An 18,327-nucleotide genomic window follows, 5' to 3' on the forward strand; every position below is an offset into this window, starting at 1 on the left:
ATGTGTCTGTATGTATGTGTTTGTAGGTAATTTTAAAATAACTAATTGAAATGTTCTAGATAATTTTAAGCTAAATAAAATTGTAATTGGTGATTTTATTTTTTTTTATTAATTGACTCGATTGTTTAAAAAATATATAAATGATAGTTGACTGCAATTATACAATTAATTTTTTTAAAAAATGTTCAATTACAATTTTATTTAGTTTAAAAATATCTACAACATTGCCCTTGGCCAGCTTTTAGTAATTCAACAAATTGTTGACCAGTTAATTGTAATTAATAAGTTTTTTAATTTAATAATAAAATATATATATTTGTTATTTATATATTTAAAAAAAAACATTTTATCAAATTAATAACTATTTTTTTAAAAATATAATCGAAATTAAATGTATTAACTAAATATAATTTTTTTTATTTAAAATTAAAAAACAATTCTTAGTTATCTTAACCGTAATCTTAACCAAAACTTTTGGTCGGACAGAGGCCTAAACGGACCGAAACCGTGGATATGGTTTGGAAATACATTCGTACAGTTGTTTCGTCCGATTTCGGTCATCGATATAGAGAGACGTGAAAAATATGGACCGACTTATGGGTAGAATTAAAAAAAATTATAACATTTTTAAATTTATTAATTAATTATTATTATTATTATTATTATTTTATATTTATTTCATATATATATATATATATATATATGTATCTAAAGTTTGTTTGAATCAAATTATGAACCAATTTTAATGACATCGGATGCCCGACTAATCCGAAATATTTTGATAAAAGATTTCCGTAAATTTCGCAATATTTCCGCAACACTTAAATCACAAATCGATGATCCAATCTATATAAATGTCATCGAAAATACAAACGCCGAGTTATGGCAACGTTTGCGCGGAATTATTGGCAAACTGTTTACCGATCAGAAACTTCGGCAACTGATTAGAAAAGTTGATAACAATTTAGTTAATTTAGTCGATTATTTGGACAACCAGTTGACTGGCCAGTCGTCGTCGTCGTCGTCGGCATCTATTGTTGTCGATATTAAACAAATGTTTATCAATCAGTCCATTGATTTGATGGCAAGCGTTATGTTTTCGATGGATAAACAAAATACATTTCTGGATCCACTGAATAGACTAACCCGACTAATGAAACGTCTATTTTTTCCATCCAAATGGCTWATATTAGCCCAACTAGTTCTACCAAAATTTATGCTACGGGTGCTCAATATTACCGATCTTGTATCTGCCGAAGCGCTCGACGAATTTACTCGACTAACTAACCGTGAATTAGCTAAACGACTGAACAATAATATGTCGTCGACCAGTGAACCATACGATGACTATTTTCAATGGCTGATCAATAGGTGTCCGGAAATCATGTCCGACGGCAAAACTGATGAAACAACGGGTAATTTTAAAAAAAATTTAATTTTAATTTTAAAAAAATAATTATAGTACAGTATAAATCAAAAATTACATTATTTACTTAATAACTTATATATATATAGAAATTTTAAAAAATGATCAAACATTGAGCAAAAATGAAGTCATAGCTAATATATTTTCGTTAATTACCGGTGCATTTGACGCCAATTACCTGACATTGACATACATGGCGTACGAGTTGGCCGTCAATCCCGAGTGTCAGCAAAAATTATACGACGAAATTATAACCTGTTTTCGTCGATTAGATAACAAATCACAGAAATTGGGCGATCAGTTTGATTGGGATGAAGTGGTCAAACTTGACTATTTGGATGCCTGTATATCGGAAACATTAAGACTACACTATATTATCAATAGAGACGGACGGGTAGCCAATGAAGACTATACTGATTTGACAACAGGTATTAATTATTATTAATTATTATTAATTGTTTAATAATTATTATAAATTGTTTAATAATTATTATAAATTGTTTAATAATTATTATAAATTGTTTAATAATTATTATAAATTGTTTAATAATTATTATAAATTGTTTAATAATTATTATTAAATATTATTAATTATTATTATTTATTATTACTTATTATTAATTATTATTAATTATTATTAATTATTATTAATTATTATTAATTATTATTAATTATTATTAATTATTATTAATTATTATTAATTATTATTAATTATTATTAATTATTATTAATTATTATTAATTATTATTAATTATTATTAATTATTATTAATTGTTTAATAATTATTATAAATTGTTTAATAATTATTATAAATTGTTTAATAATTATTATAAATTGTTTAATAATTATTATAAATTGTTTAATAATTATTATAAATTGTTTAATAATTATTATAAATTGTTTAATAATTATTATAAATTGTTTAATAATTATTATTAATTATTATCAATTATTATTAATTATTATTAATTATTATTAATTATTATTAATTATTATTAATTAACTATTAATTAATTATTAATTATTATTAATTATTATTAATTAACTATTAATTAATTATTAATAGGTGTTACTATCAAAAAGGATAAAGTGATCCATTATTCACGTCCAGCAGTACAACGTTGTCCAGATTACTACCCAATGCCCGACAAGTTCATACCCGACCGGTTCCTCAAAGACAATAGACATAAATTGATTGATTCAGCATTTCTGCCGTTTGGTTTGGGCCGTCGTATGTGTCCGGGCTATAAATTTGGACTGATGGCCATCAAATTGACCATGGCACATTTGGTGATGCGCTACAAGTTTGTTAAACTTGATAATAACCAAACCGTATTCAAAACCAATCCCATTGTCGAACACTTAATCCATAGTCCAGAAAACTTGTTATTGAAAATTGAAAAACGTTAATATAATTAAATAATTTTTTTGTTTTTTAAAAATTAAATATTTTATTAATTAAAATTTTTACAAGAAAAATAAAAATTTATTAAAATGTAAGAGAAATTTATTAATAAAAATAACAATTATTACATGTATATAAAGTCATTTAAAATGAAAATGTTTTATTTAAATATTTTAAACAATTTATGATTATAAAAATTGTTATTTTATGATTATTATTTTTTTTAATGATTATTAATAATATTAWTTAACAAATACATAATATATTTTATTATCAAACAAATAAAAAAATGTAATTTATATTATTTATTACATTTTCTAAATTTTGAATGTACTGTATTATAATATTAATAATAAATATTAAATTTTTATATAATTCTAGATATTATTTTATTGACTAAAATTATTTAAAACTTATAGTTAAATATAATTTAAACAATATAATATTAATTATCTTATAAAAATTTAAATGTCTAAAAATTGATATAATTGAATTTATGTCACTGTATTATGTTTTTATTTATAACTTATTTTTTTTTCTTAACTATTATCCAAATACATGATATAAACTTTATATATTAAAGTTAGATTACTGTACTAATAATTTTAATAGAAAAAAGTAATAAAAATATTAACTTTAAATAATAATATAGATGTAAAATTTTATTATTAGTTAATTAGATAATTATTAAATAATAATAACTTTATTAAATTGATAATAATCAATAAAATTAATATTATCATATATTATTTTTAAAATTATTATAGTTATAATTAACAAAAATTATCGCTATTTAAAAAATTATTGAAATTATTTATTGTGCTACTATGTTAATATAAATTATTTTATAATAAATATTTATATTTTTCCAAACATGTATTGTATGATTAATTTAATTAAATAAATACTTTAATCTACTACTACTACTACTGAATGTTTTAATAAAATAAAAGTATAAAAGTAAAAAAATACATATATTGTATTAGAAAATTTTATAATAAATGAATTTATTTTATATAATTAATTAGTTTGTTAACTGTTGTAATTTATTATTAAAATAATTTATATATAAATACATAAATATAAAACAAGCAAAATGAATATGCACATTTTTAATAAATAAAATTCCTAAAAAATTATATAAATTTACAGACATTTTATACATAAAACAATATTATTTTATTAATAACAATAATTTTATTTTTTAAAATATGTCGCGATTTATACTTTTGATTACAGCAATTGTTTTTATTTTATGTAAGTTTTTTTTAAATGTATTAATTGATATATTTAATTAATATATTTAATATATTTATATATTAAATTAATAGAAATTATTCTAAATTAAATATAGTTGATATAACTTATAAATAGATAGATATAATTATTTATAGAATATAATACTAATTAGATTTTTATAATAAAAATAAAGAATAAAAACTTATAATAAAATATAAAAAATATAATAATAATAATTTACATTTATCATTTTTGTTTTTGCCTAAATTAAAAAAAATTCAGTAATTCATCAACAACAAATTGTCGATTGTCAATTACAATGCAAATGTCTAATAAGTAATATCAAGGTATGCCATAATCATCAGATTGTGTTAGTCATCAGATTAATAGTCAATGTATTATTAATATTATAGAAAAATAAAATAGTTATTTGTATTTTTAATTGTTATTTACGACATTAATATAATTAAAAAATCAATAATTTTCCAATAATTATAATAAAATTTAATTACTAAAAGATAGATATAAATGCTAATAAATAAATAAATGAAGGAAATTTCCGAGAAAGATTTATTAATTTTATAGATTCCAGAAATACAAAAAAACTTAAAAATTAACAAAAACTTAAATTTTAACAAAAAATAAAATAATAATTTATTTAATAATTAAAAATAGTTGATAAAAGCATTAACGATACACTATGAGTTTTTTTTTAGTATTTTAGTGATTTTTAACTTTTAAAATAATTAATTTTTTAAATAATACTTAATGTTTATAGTTTATAGCTATATAATTATATTTTTAATGTTACTTTTATATAAATACTGACTGAATACTAATTATTAAATTAAAATTTTTTTAGATTTTTTAGTTAAAATTTTAAAAATTAATAATAAAAACCTTTTAATATAAGTATTTATTATTTTATTAACTTATTAAACTATCTTAAACTTATAGTTAAATTGTAATATGATTACTTTTTTCAATAAATAGGTAATTTTTAATTTTTTAGTTTAGTATTTTAATTAAAATAATGTTATTTTTCATGAGTTTTAAAGTTATTTTAACTATTTTACTTATTTAGATCATTAATTAGATTCATATAAATTTTAAAAACATAAAAACACTAAACACTAAAAAAAACTAAAATTAAAAATTTTTAAAAACTTCGGAGCCGAAATTTTAGGGGAGGGTCATTTCTCCTCGTTTTTAAGCGACAATTTTTCTCATTTGGTTAAAAAGTCTGGGAAGGGTAAAATCCAAAAATATCGATCTTAGGGGGTATTTTGGCCTTACCCCCCCCCCTACGCCCCTTACTTTTGAATACATTAATTAGGTTAGCCAAATAAATGTCATATTAGTTCATAATATTATAAACCAATATATATATAATGTAAAAATAATGGATTCAACCATTTTGTTTGACTAATCAATCGCCGCTTATTCCGCTTAGGTATTCTAGAAATTGTTCTAGCTCATTAATTGTATTATACATAATTATTGTTTATTAAAATAATAATTAAATATTATTATTAAATATTTTTTAAATACTCTAGTTTCTGATAATTTAGAAATTAATGTCTATTAGGTTAATAAAAATCATATTATGCAAAAGTTTTTTCCTTTAAATAAAAAAAAGTAAAATATTATTTTAATTAAATATTACAGTATATTATATGGTTTTAGTATATAAAATATCTATAAATTTAGTTAGAATATTGATTTTGTAATTACGTTATTCTAATTGTTTTATCCATAATTAGACTAAGTAAATTTATATAATTATTAAATTTTTTGTCTGATTATTCAAAAATTTATGTTTATTATATTAATAAATGATAAATATATATATATATATTTAGCAAAAGTTTCACTTAAATTAAATTGTAAAAATCTAATTTTTATTAATAATATAATATAATTATTAAAATAATTGAATATACAGTATATTATATTTTGTTAATTAAAAAAACATTTAAATAATTATATATAATATTGATTTTGTAATTAAATTATATTGTGTTCTATGACTTTATTATTTCAAATAATATGAGTTTAATTCAATAGATTTTTTTTATTAATAAAAATGTTTAATTAATTTTATTTTTATTATTAATAATAATACTATCATATTTTAATAATAATTATTATTATTTTGGTGCAATTAAAATTTTATTAACACGGTGCCTCCTGGGTATTTTTATAACAGTTTGATTTAACTGAACATTAGTATTAGTAATTAAAAATATATTATTATTTGGATATTTACTTATGAAATAGTTTCTAGTTACATTAAAAATTTTTAGTAAACTATCCGATAAAAATGTAAACATTGAGAAACCAAACCATACGCTTATAATACCGCCGACTAGACCCAGATACTCTTCGGTCGACATTTTCAATGATGTTTCATAAATCCAATCCGGTTCCATGGGTAACATTAACCAAATATCTATCTGATTAATTACACCAGGATCATCTTGCTTTTCATAAATTGATTCAACAATATAATTTATTGATGTATAATTTTCACAACAATGTACTGAATACGGACATTGATTTTGACAATAGTTTTCAATTTTATTGAATGTTTTTCTATCATTCATTGTTTGTGTTAAATTATTAGTCAAATTAAAATAAAATAAATAATCCAATGGGTATTTATTATTATATTCTAGAGATCTATTAATAATACAATTAATTCTACAATGCTTATACGATTGCCATTTACATTTTGGGTACATATTTTCACTTAATTTTAATTGATAACGCTTCAAATACATTACATATGTTTTATTAATATTTGATAATAATATACCATTACTACTAAAAATATTAATATCCGCTTCAAATCGTTGGCCAACAAACAAATAAATTGTTGGTATAATATCATTAAATAATTTTAATGTAATGATTAATAGTGGTGAATGTTTTTTATTTACTTTATAAATATTGTCATCTATATCATATGTATTAGTTTTATCAATAGACCAATTAGAAAATAATGTTACACATAGAAAATAATTATTTAAAGCTATTTTGTAATCAGTTTCCTTAAGTAAATTAGAAAGAAAATGACTTTTAATTAACCTATTAATTGGTTTTAATAAATCCAATTGCGATCCATAAGATAATTTATTAAAAGACGCTAAATTATTATATATAGATTCATTATTAATTGTTGTATAATTATTATTAATTAATTCCATTTTTTGCCAACAAATTGAAAGAGTAGGCAAATATTTTTTAATATTATATTCAATTCTAAAATAAACAAAACAATTAGCTATTTAATTATATAAAAAATTGCTTTTATGGGGGTGGGGGGGGGGGGGTTCAGGGAAAACTCATTTAACCCACACATTTTCTTATAAAACTAAAATATAATTAAAATAAAAATTTATACCTTGTATTAGTATTTGTATCAAAACTAATGTAGACAGTAGTTAATGTATACAATTGATAGAGACACCCAATTAAACATATCAAACGACAAACAAATAAATAAATATTTATTTTACTAAACATTTTCTTTAATTACTTTATTTTTTTTATTATTGTTTTATAAAATAATATTTATTATAAAAAATAAATTATTACAATTTAGTATTATAATGTTTTATAAAAACAAAATAATATATGCAATAAAATAAAATTGATAATAAATTAACATTATTTTTTTTATTGTAATAAACATAATTTGTTGCTATTAGCTACATTTTATATACTAAATATTTATCTTATATATTATTGGTAAATACATAAATAAAATTGTAAATTTCTATTAAGAAAATTTTTGAAAGTTTTTTTTTATTTAATATTTTATTATATAAAGCTAAACATTGGTGGGTATGGGGGTAGGTAGTAAAAATTACAAAGATAGTAATTATATAACAATTTAAATAAAAGCTTAAAATAATAAAGTTAGTAAATCTATAAATACTTATTATAATTTTATATTAAATAAATAGTTTTATTTATAATTTTTAAAATATTATTTACAAATATTTTTATAATTTTTATAACTAAAACATTAACAAAAATTAAGTTAAATACTCATAATATAAATTAAATACCATTAGATTTTGTTTAAAATAATTAAAAACTTTATCAAATAAAAAAATACTTATATTATAAAATTTTCAACTATTTTTTAATTTTAAATACATTATTTTGTTTTGTTTAAATTTAAGATTTTATTATTTTTTTTAAAAAAATTAGTAAAAAAATTGCTTATTGTTCTTAAAATTAATATTAGAAGTTATTGTAAAATTGCCAATTTTGCAAATACTCAAATAGTACTAGAAATTTTTATATTCATTTTAAAATTGACCTTAGACTAGACCCCCCCTAATGTTCAAAAACTTTTTTAACCCTAAATAAAATAATTAAAATTTAATTAATTTAACTATCATTAATATTAAATGTTAATTAAAATAAAATATTATTTTAATTATTTTATAAATTCAAGATTAATTAATTTTATATAATTTAATATTATATTTTTATTTATAAAAATTAAAAATAAATAAATATTTAGATTTATTATTTTTATAAATTTTGCAGAAATATTTTAATTTATATTTTATATAATCCTATTTTTCTGGGAAATTTCCTTCATTTTTTTTATTTATTATCATTTATATCAAACGTTTAGTAATTAACTTTAATTATAATTAGTAGAAAATTATTGATTTTTTAATTATAATAATGTCGTAAATAACAATTAAAACATAAATAATTATTTTATTTTTTATAGTATTAATAATACATTGACTTATTATATGATTACCATCTAAAGTCTATTAATGTATAAATACTTTTATTATTTTTTCAATATTACTTATAGTAATTAAAATAATTTTTCTTTATTAAATAAACAATAATTGATTGTAAAAACATTAATGACAAACTTTTTTTATAAAATTTTTTTACATGTACTGTTCATTTATATATAAAAAAATCAAATAACTAATATTACATATATATATTTCTAGGTTAAGTAAGAGGGTAGGGGGTTTTAGAATGTTTTTTTTATTAAAAGAAAGTTTATTAATAAATAATAATTTTAAAATTTTAATTTAGTAATATTTAGTTAAAAAATAATTTTTATGGTTTTATTTTGGAATTATCCTCCTTGCCACTTATTATAGTCTATTAATGTGTAATTGATTTTATTCTTTTTATTATTTTGTCAATAATAAAAATAGTACAATTACAATAAAAAGAACATTTAAAATTATTTTTTTGTATATTTAAATTTTAATTAAAATTTATATAAAAGAATTTTAGTAAATTTTTAAATACAATTATCATTTTATATTAAAAACAATTTAGAAAAAACTTTACATAATTTTACATATAAGATTTTAGATTTTTTTTTTTTAAAACAGAAATTAATAAAAATAATATAATTGTTTATATATATATATATATATATATATATTATATTATATAGAATAATATTTACTATATTTTTTCTATGGTTTTGGTTTGCAATGATCCTCCTGGCCATTGATACCCAACTGGCAACCATATGGGCAACTTTTAATTGGTTTAGCAAACGAAAACAATTTTTTACATTGATATAATGTATCTTTAAGACAATAGCCATCTAATGCATCATTTTCTTCAATCTGATGATTATAGCATAGCTTCATATTACTTATTTGACATTTGCATTGTAATTGACAATCGACAATATGTTGTTGATGATAAATTACTGATGATGATTTTTTTTATATTTAAAAAAAGTTAAATTTTTATTATATTAAAGAGTATATTAATATATAAAAATCTAATTAGTACTATATATATATAATAAATAATTAAATATATATATATTAAAAAGTTATAATATTTCTATTTAATTTTGATTAATTACTATTAATTTAAAAATATTCATTAAATATATTAATTAATACATTTTTAAAAAAAAAACTTACATAAAATAATGACAATTGTTGTAATCAAAAGTATAGATCGCGACATATTTTTTTAAAAAAAATAATAAAATTATTGATATTAATAAAAAATGTTGTTATATCTGTCAATTTATATAAAGTTTTTAGGAATTTTTATTTAATAAAAATGTGCATATTCATTTTTTCTTGATTTATATTTATGTATAAATATATATATAAAGTATTATAATAATAAATAACTAAGTTAAAAAACTAATTAATAATATAAAATTTATATATTTATTATAAATTTTATTTAATAATATATGTATTTGTTAATTTTATACTTTTATTTTATTAAAACATTCAGTAGTAGTAGTAATAGATTAAAGTATTTATTTAATTAAATTAATCATACATTACTTGTTTGGAAAAATATAAATATTTATTTGTAAAATTTTTTTTTATTATCATAGTAGAACAATAAATTATCTATAAGTTAATAAAACAATTAACATTTTAATTATTATTATATAATAAATAACAAAAAAAAATATTATTGATATGATACTTAAAAAATTGAATATATATAAGTTCATTGTTAAAAAAAATAGATTTTTAAAACATTTACAATAGAGTGTATTATTTATTATTTAATATTAGATATCTATATCTAGTTTACAAAATTAGTTATAATTATTTGAATAAGTTTTAAATTATATTAATTAGTTATATAATTAATTATTCAATTTTAGTTATTATCAATTTAATAAACAATATTTTATTTAGTTACGAGAATCGATATTATTATCAAGAAGTTATACTTTTAAATTTTTTTTCTAACTTTATTATATATTTTCATTTAATTTTATAGTTAATATTAAAAGTATTTATATTTATAAATATTTATATTATATAATTATAAAATATATTTTAATTATTATTAAAATGAATATTATTATTGTAGTTATAATTTATTTTTAATTTTATTTAAAATAAATAACTAGATGTTCAATGACATAGTAATATTTGTTAATATTAATAATTATTATTATTAACACATATTATTATATCATTTAACATCTAGTTATTTTTGTAAAAAAGTCAATTAAAATAATATAAAATCAGGGACAAAATAGGCGGAACTAATATTTTTATTATATCTCAAAAACTAAAAGACCTAGGACAAAGATATTTAATAAACAACTATGGTTTCTTGGAACGTACAAAATGGTGAGACCAAATTTTTTTATAAAATTACTAAAATAGAAATGATAAAAATATGTAATATCTCAAAATCTATAATAGATAATGAAAATCTATAAAATGTTTACTAAACTAGATAAAAAATAATTTGATACGTGTTTCAGCAATTTTCAAAAAAATAATCAATAAAGTTAGTATCAATTTTTGAAAGAGAAAAGTAATATATTATTTGTAAAATATATTATATTTTTTATATTTAATTAAAGTAGTTTATTTTTTTCTTTCAAAAATTTATAAAAACTGCTGAAACACATGTCAAGTTATATTCTATCTAGTTTATTATACATTTAATAGATTATCATTATCTAGTATAGATTTTATGTTATTATATTATTTCTATCTTAGAAAATTTATAAAAAATTTGGTCACACTAGGTTCCATTTTTCACCATAGGATTTTGTAGGTTCCATGAAGCCATAGTATCATATTGAATATCTTTGTCCTAGGTCTTTTAGTTTTTGAGATATAACAAAAATATTAGTTCCGCCTATTTTGTCCCTGATTTTATATTAGTTTTTTAAGGAAATTAATTAAAAGTATTTTATTGGTAAAAAATAAATCAATTAAATTAATCTCATATTATTTTGAAATAAATAATTCTTATAAAACTATATAAATTTAATTACAAAATCAATATTGTATATAATTATTTACATATAATTAAATATAGTATACTGTATATTCAATTATAATAATAATAATAATAAAAATTTTTATAATTTATTTTAAGTAAAACGAATTTTTCAGATTTTTTGTAGACATTTGTCGCAAACAACAAACTAATTAACCGTTGGTTAAACCGTTACAATAATCGGCGATTAATTAGTCAAACAAAATGGTTGATCGGATTATTTTTACATTATTTATATTGGTTTATACTATTATGGACTAATATGATATTTATATGGCTAACCTATTTAATGTATTCAAAACGGGAATCACTATTGGGATTGGGATCACTAGTTGCTATACTACTAATAGGTATATTGAATACACTGGCCTTTTACAGTACTAGCCTATTCATCTATATTATCATTGTTTGTCATTATGGTTTATAATTTGTACCTATGTCAATTAGAAAATTTAACAAAAATCAAATTAATCAAAAACTACATATTGGTTTGCATGTTAAATTTATTTCGATTTATTAATTTGCAATTAATTGAGCATGTACAATTAACTCGATTGTTAGCAAAATTGAATCAACTATTTAAATCAACGGTTTATTTGGCGGTTATTATATAGCAATAATCGGTTTTGAAATAATGGTTTGGTATTTCTAATCTATGATAACAAAACAACATTATTGGGCCTAATATTTTTGACATGTATTATTTTCATATTGTTTACTATATTATTGATGGGTAATCTAATGTCGGTTAGGGTTATCCGTGAGGCACACCGGCCCCAGACGTCTACTCGAGTCCTATATATGTCGTTCCCATCGACTAACGTATCGCCAGAAATGGAAACTCCAGTCAATGATTGAACGTTTGTGTGGACCCGACATTGGGTTCTATTGTTTGGATTTATTTCCAATGAATAACTGGGAGTTTGCTATAATGTGTCTGAATTTTAGTGCAAATCATTTATTACTATTAAGGAATTTAGAAAATAAATAGTAATATATATTTTATTTACTTTATTTTATTTTAATTAGTTTTGTCGTAAACTACTATAAATACTGTATTTAATAATATTTTAATTATGAGTATGTTTTAAAATCAATATATAGGAACCGAATAATTTATTTTTATTATTTAATATTAGAGGTTATTATTTCTTAATTTATTTTATTATTATTGTTTTAATTTTAATTATATATATTATTTATATTTAAATTAAGTTATTGTATATTTTTAAAAAAAATCTATATTTATATATATATATTATTTTATATAATATTAATAATATCATATCAGCACTATATATAAAATATTTTAGTAAATTACAAAATCAATATTATTATCTTTACATTATATTTTATAAAAATCATAAAAATATTTTTTTAGATTGCTGTATATTTTCAATTATTTGTTTCAGTAATATTATATATATATATATATAATTATTAATTATAAAATTAATTAAAAAGTCAAATTAATTTAAAGCTATAAAAACCTAATTCTAAACATTAAACTTAAATATATTAAATATTTTAATATCAAATTAATAATATTTTTTTAATTATTATTTATTATATAATAATAATTAAAATGTTAATAGTATTTATAGATAACTTATAGATAATTTATTGTACTACTTTGATAATATAATTATTTTTAATAATAAATATTTATATTGTTTCAAACATGTATTGTATGATTAATTTAATAATAATAAATGCTTCTAAATCTACAACTAGTAAATAATTTTATAAAACTATTATTTAAAATAATATATATATTATTAGTTTTTTAGTATTAATTATAATTATTATTATTATTATTAGAAAGCAAATCAATTGAAATGAAACTCATAATATTTGAAAATAATGCAATAATATATTAATTAGTATAAGTCCCATAAAAATATATATAATTTAATTAAAAAATCAATAATTATATATAAAAAAATTTTTATTAGATCTGTTTTCAATTGAATTGAATTTCAATTCAAAATATATAATACTGTTATAAACAATATTAGTAATATTAGTATAAAACAAAATTGATAGCCTTATATTTTTAATAGATATCATTATTATTATTAATATAATAAACATTATTATTATTATTTTTTAACTTATCAATAACTAAAATATTTAACAATTAAATTTGCAAATTACAATATATTTTTGATTAATATACATATTAGTTAGTAAATAAAATAAAATGTATAATACAATTAATGAATTGGAAAAATTTTCTGTCAATTATTATATATTAGTGACAAAATTTGATGACTATATCCAACATAATAGTTTACCTAAACGGCGCTTATTGGGTATAGTTATGGTTGATATGGTATTAGTTGGGTTTAGCATACGTTGCCTAATAGGCAGTATTGTCGACAAGCAATGGATTCGGGAACTGGTAGCCAGTCTATCGCATTTGATTATTGATTCAAATCTATCGGCTTATATGCTAACCGTTTGGTCATTGTTTACACTTTATGGTTATATAACCATACATATTCTAAGCTATAGTAATCAATTGGAAACTGTGTACAGGGTTTTGGTAGATTTTCGCCAACAAACCATTCGGGTATCGTTAAATCGTTACAATAATAGGCATTTAATATTTCATGCCCGATGGTTGACCCGATTGATTTTACGTTATTTGTATTGGCTAATGGTTTTATGGTCTAATTGTATACTTATATGGCTAACCTATCGAATGTATGCGGAATAGGTATCAATAGCAGCCAAATCATTGGGTTTGGTATCGTTGGTTAAATTATTTGCTATTGTACTAATTGATACAATCAATTCAATCGCCTATATTATACTATTTTATGCACTAATATCATCCATGTTTGTCATAATGTTTTTACTATCAATTTATTTAAAATTGAAATTTCGACAAATTAGTCAACACCTGGCCATTGGTTTATATATTAATTCCTATAGTATTATTAATTTACAATTAACTGAGCATGTACAACTAACCGGTTTATTATGTAAACTAAATCTACTTATTAAATACATACTGTTTAGTTGTTATTATATATCGATAGTTGGTTTAGAAATAATGTTGGTTTTAATTTTTAATAATCAAACAACATTAGGTGTTAGAATATGTTTAACTTTTTTATTTATAACAATGTTTTTATTAGTATTATTGATTAATCTAATGTCGGTTTGGATTATACGTGCGGCTCATCGACCCCGACATCTACTCGAGTCCTATATATGTCGTTCCCATCGACTATCGTATCGCCAGAAATGGAAACTCCAGTCAATGATTGAACGTTTGTGTGGACCCGACATTGGGTTCTATTGTTTGGATTTATTTCCAATGAATAACTGGGAGTTTGCTATAATGTGTGTGAATTTCAGTGCAAATCATTTATTACTATTAAGTAATTTTGTAAATAAATAGTAAAATATTAAATTTAAATTTATTTTAATTAATATTATTATTATTTAATTATTTAATAGTTTCAATTTCAAAATTCATATTTTAATCAATATAAATAAACTATTGTATACTAATTTAAAATAAAAATTAGAATTTAAAAAATAATATATTTGTTATTTAAGTATTTTTTTTGTTAGATTTTTCATTTTATTTAGTATTTATATAAACTATTTCTTAATTTTATTTAAATTATTAATAGTTATATAATATGATAAACTGAACAAAAAAAATACATTTTTTAAAATTATTTAAATATTAAGTTAAAATTAAAATTATCAAAAAAATAAATCTATTAAATATAAATCTAAATTAAAATAATTTTTTTAAATAAAAAAATATATAAATAATTAATTAGACCATTAGTTAACTAAATAAAAATTTTTAAAAAATACTAATTTAAAATAACTAATAATAACTGATACTAATTACTAGTCATTGTATCCATAATCCAATTTATATGCATGGATACCCGTTCCCCACGTATGCCAGTACGGGGTGCATCCGTACAGCCAAACCGGTCGGGTTTGATGGTTCCCTTACTATACTTGTGTACACCAATCAAAACGGCCCGATTGTACCAGTACTGCCATAGGCCGGCACCTGAATCGCCCTATAATAAATTATTATTAATAATAGTGTAGAAACATATTTCTACATAAAATTAATTATTGAAATGTTTATTCAAAATTCAATATTTTTAATATGAATTTAAAAATATATTTATATTGTTTATAGATATCTAATATTAATTGTTAATGATTTCCTGTAAATGATTTCATATAATATGTATTTTTAGATTAATTACATTTCTAGAAATATTTAATAGTTTTTACTAACATATATAAACTGTAACTTTAATTTAATTATTATGATTGTGTTGTCTGTAATAATGTGATCACTTGTCCCATAGTTTTAAAATAAATGTTTTTAAACTATAATTTTTATATTAATTTTTTATCCCTTCAATAGCAACCCATACATACCCATCCCCCAACACACACACACACACACAATAAAGGTTAGCACATAAAAAAGTTTATATGGAAATAGATATTTAAATACAAATTTAAAAAAAACTAACCGGGCACATTTTGGCTGTCCTATTAAAATGGACAGGTAGATGAATCAGATCGCGCCCATCGAGCTCCTGGTGGGCCTGTATCATACGTTGGCCTATTTGCAAGCCCTTGGATTGTTTATCTGATGATCCATAGCCGGCTACCCAGGCCAGTTCAGCCTGGTAGGTGTGTCCGGTATAGTTTTCCGGTGGCAAACATGCCGAGTTGACCAGATAATCATCACCGTGGACACCATTAGCGGTCAATGATTTTTGACTAAAATTAAATGGTTCGGGAAATTTTAGCATACACAAATCATTGTCGTAGACGCCCGGATCAGATTCACGAAAATCAGGATTTAGAAAACGTTTTGGTTGACCACCGATATTGGATGGTTTGACCTGTAGATCGGTTAGGTTTACGGGTAAACGAAACCCGTAACCGGTGTATACGTAAATTTGTTTGATGTCACTAACACTATAATATACAATATAAAGTTTTATATAATTTTAATATTTTATTTTTGTTGTAATTTTTATCTATATTTATCTATATGTGTGTGTATGTGTGTGTATGTGTGTGTATGTGTGTGTATGTGTGTGTATGTGTGTGTGTGTGTGTGTGTATGTATGTATGTATGTATGTTTGTATGTATGTATGTATGTGTGTGTGTGTGTGTGTATGTGTGACTATGTTTGTGTATGTGTGAGTGTATGTATGTTTGTATGTGTGTGTTTATGTGTGTGTTTATGTGTGTGTTTATGTGTGTGTATGTATTTGTATGTGTGTGTATGTGTCTATGTATTTGTGTGTAATATAAATTAGATTATTTTTTCGTTGTTGTTTTTTATTATTATTTATAACTATTGAATACTAACCCTGGTTCGCCCATACAATGGCCGGCAGTAATTACCCATTGATAGCCGATAATAGTGCCGGAACAGTAGTCATAATAGGTTTCGTTGCTATTTTTTGGGGGTGGGGTGTTAGGGTACAGATATTATTATTGTTAGTAATACACACTAATACAGAGGGCATAATATTTTATTTTATAATATTTAAATTTATATGTATGTATAAAAATAATAAAATACTAAAATATATTTTGAAAAATTAACATTAATTTATTATTAATTATTATTAATTATTATTACTTAATTATTAATTATTATTACTTAATTATTAATTATTATTACTTAATTATTAATTATTATTACTTAATTATTAATTATTATTACTTAATTATTAATTATTATTACTTAATTATTAATTATTATTAATTATTATAATTATTATAATTATTATTATTAATTATTATTATTATTATTATTAAATATTATTATTAATTATTATTATTAATTATTATTATTAATTATTATTATTAATTATTATTATTAATTATTATTATTAATTATTATTATTAATTATTATTATTAATTATTATTATTAATTATTATTATTAATTATTATTATTATTAATTATTATTATTATTAATTATTATTATTAATTATTATTATTAATTAATTAATATTTTCTAATACTATTCTATAGATTTTATTCATATAATTTACAAACATATGTATGTACAGTACATACTTGTTTGGATCGTTAGCTTGCAATTTGAGCAATACTGACCATGGTGCATCACCTGAACTGGCATTATGTCCCAGTGATAGTTGACCATAGCTATGGTTACGGTGCAATGGAAAACAGCCGTTATCATCGACACGGCCGGTGCCGGCCAGACCGCACGATTGCGGTATTATACCCGGTATATAAACCGGCATATTTTTTTGCGCTGATAACCACTGGATAATAATCAACTGGTCGACCATCAATAGCCATGGCCATAGATAGGCTAATTGTACTGCAATGTTAATCATGTGTAAAACTAATAAATTTTTAAAAAAAAATAACAAGCACAATTTATATATATTTATATTTGTT

The 18,327-nt window shown here is 19.8% G+C and overlaps 1 protein-coding gene across 1 annotated transcript; it reads left to right on the forward strand.

The window, feature by feature from the left end:
* Window positions 1–466: 466 nt before the first annotated feature.
* On the forward strand, window positions 467–2,840 carry LOC128965103 (cytochrome P450 3A8-like). The gene is made up of 4 exons (XM_054311754.1): window positions 467–600; window positions 715–1,415; window positions 1,516–1,854; window positions 2,493–2,840. The coding sequence occupies exons 2-4, from the start codon at window positions 746–748 to the stop codon at window positions 2,834–2,836; spliced, it is 1,353 nt and encodes a 450-aa protein (XP_054167729.1). The 5' UTR covers window positions 467–600; window positions 715–745; the 3' UTR covers window positions 2,837–2,840.
* The last annotated feature ends 15,487 nt before the right edge of the window (window positions 2,841–18,327 follow it).

Source organism: Oppia nitens, unplaced genomic scaffold (assembly GCF_028296485.1).
Source record: "Oppia nitens isolate AA-2021 unplaced genomic scaffold, nextdenovo-longstitch-racon4-pilon3 scaffold16_pilon_pilon_pilon, whole genome shotgun sequence".
In the NCBI taxonomy this organism is placed as follows: Eukaryota; Metazoa; Arthropoda; class Arachnida; order Sarcoptiformes; family Oppiidae; genus Oppia; species Oppia nitens.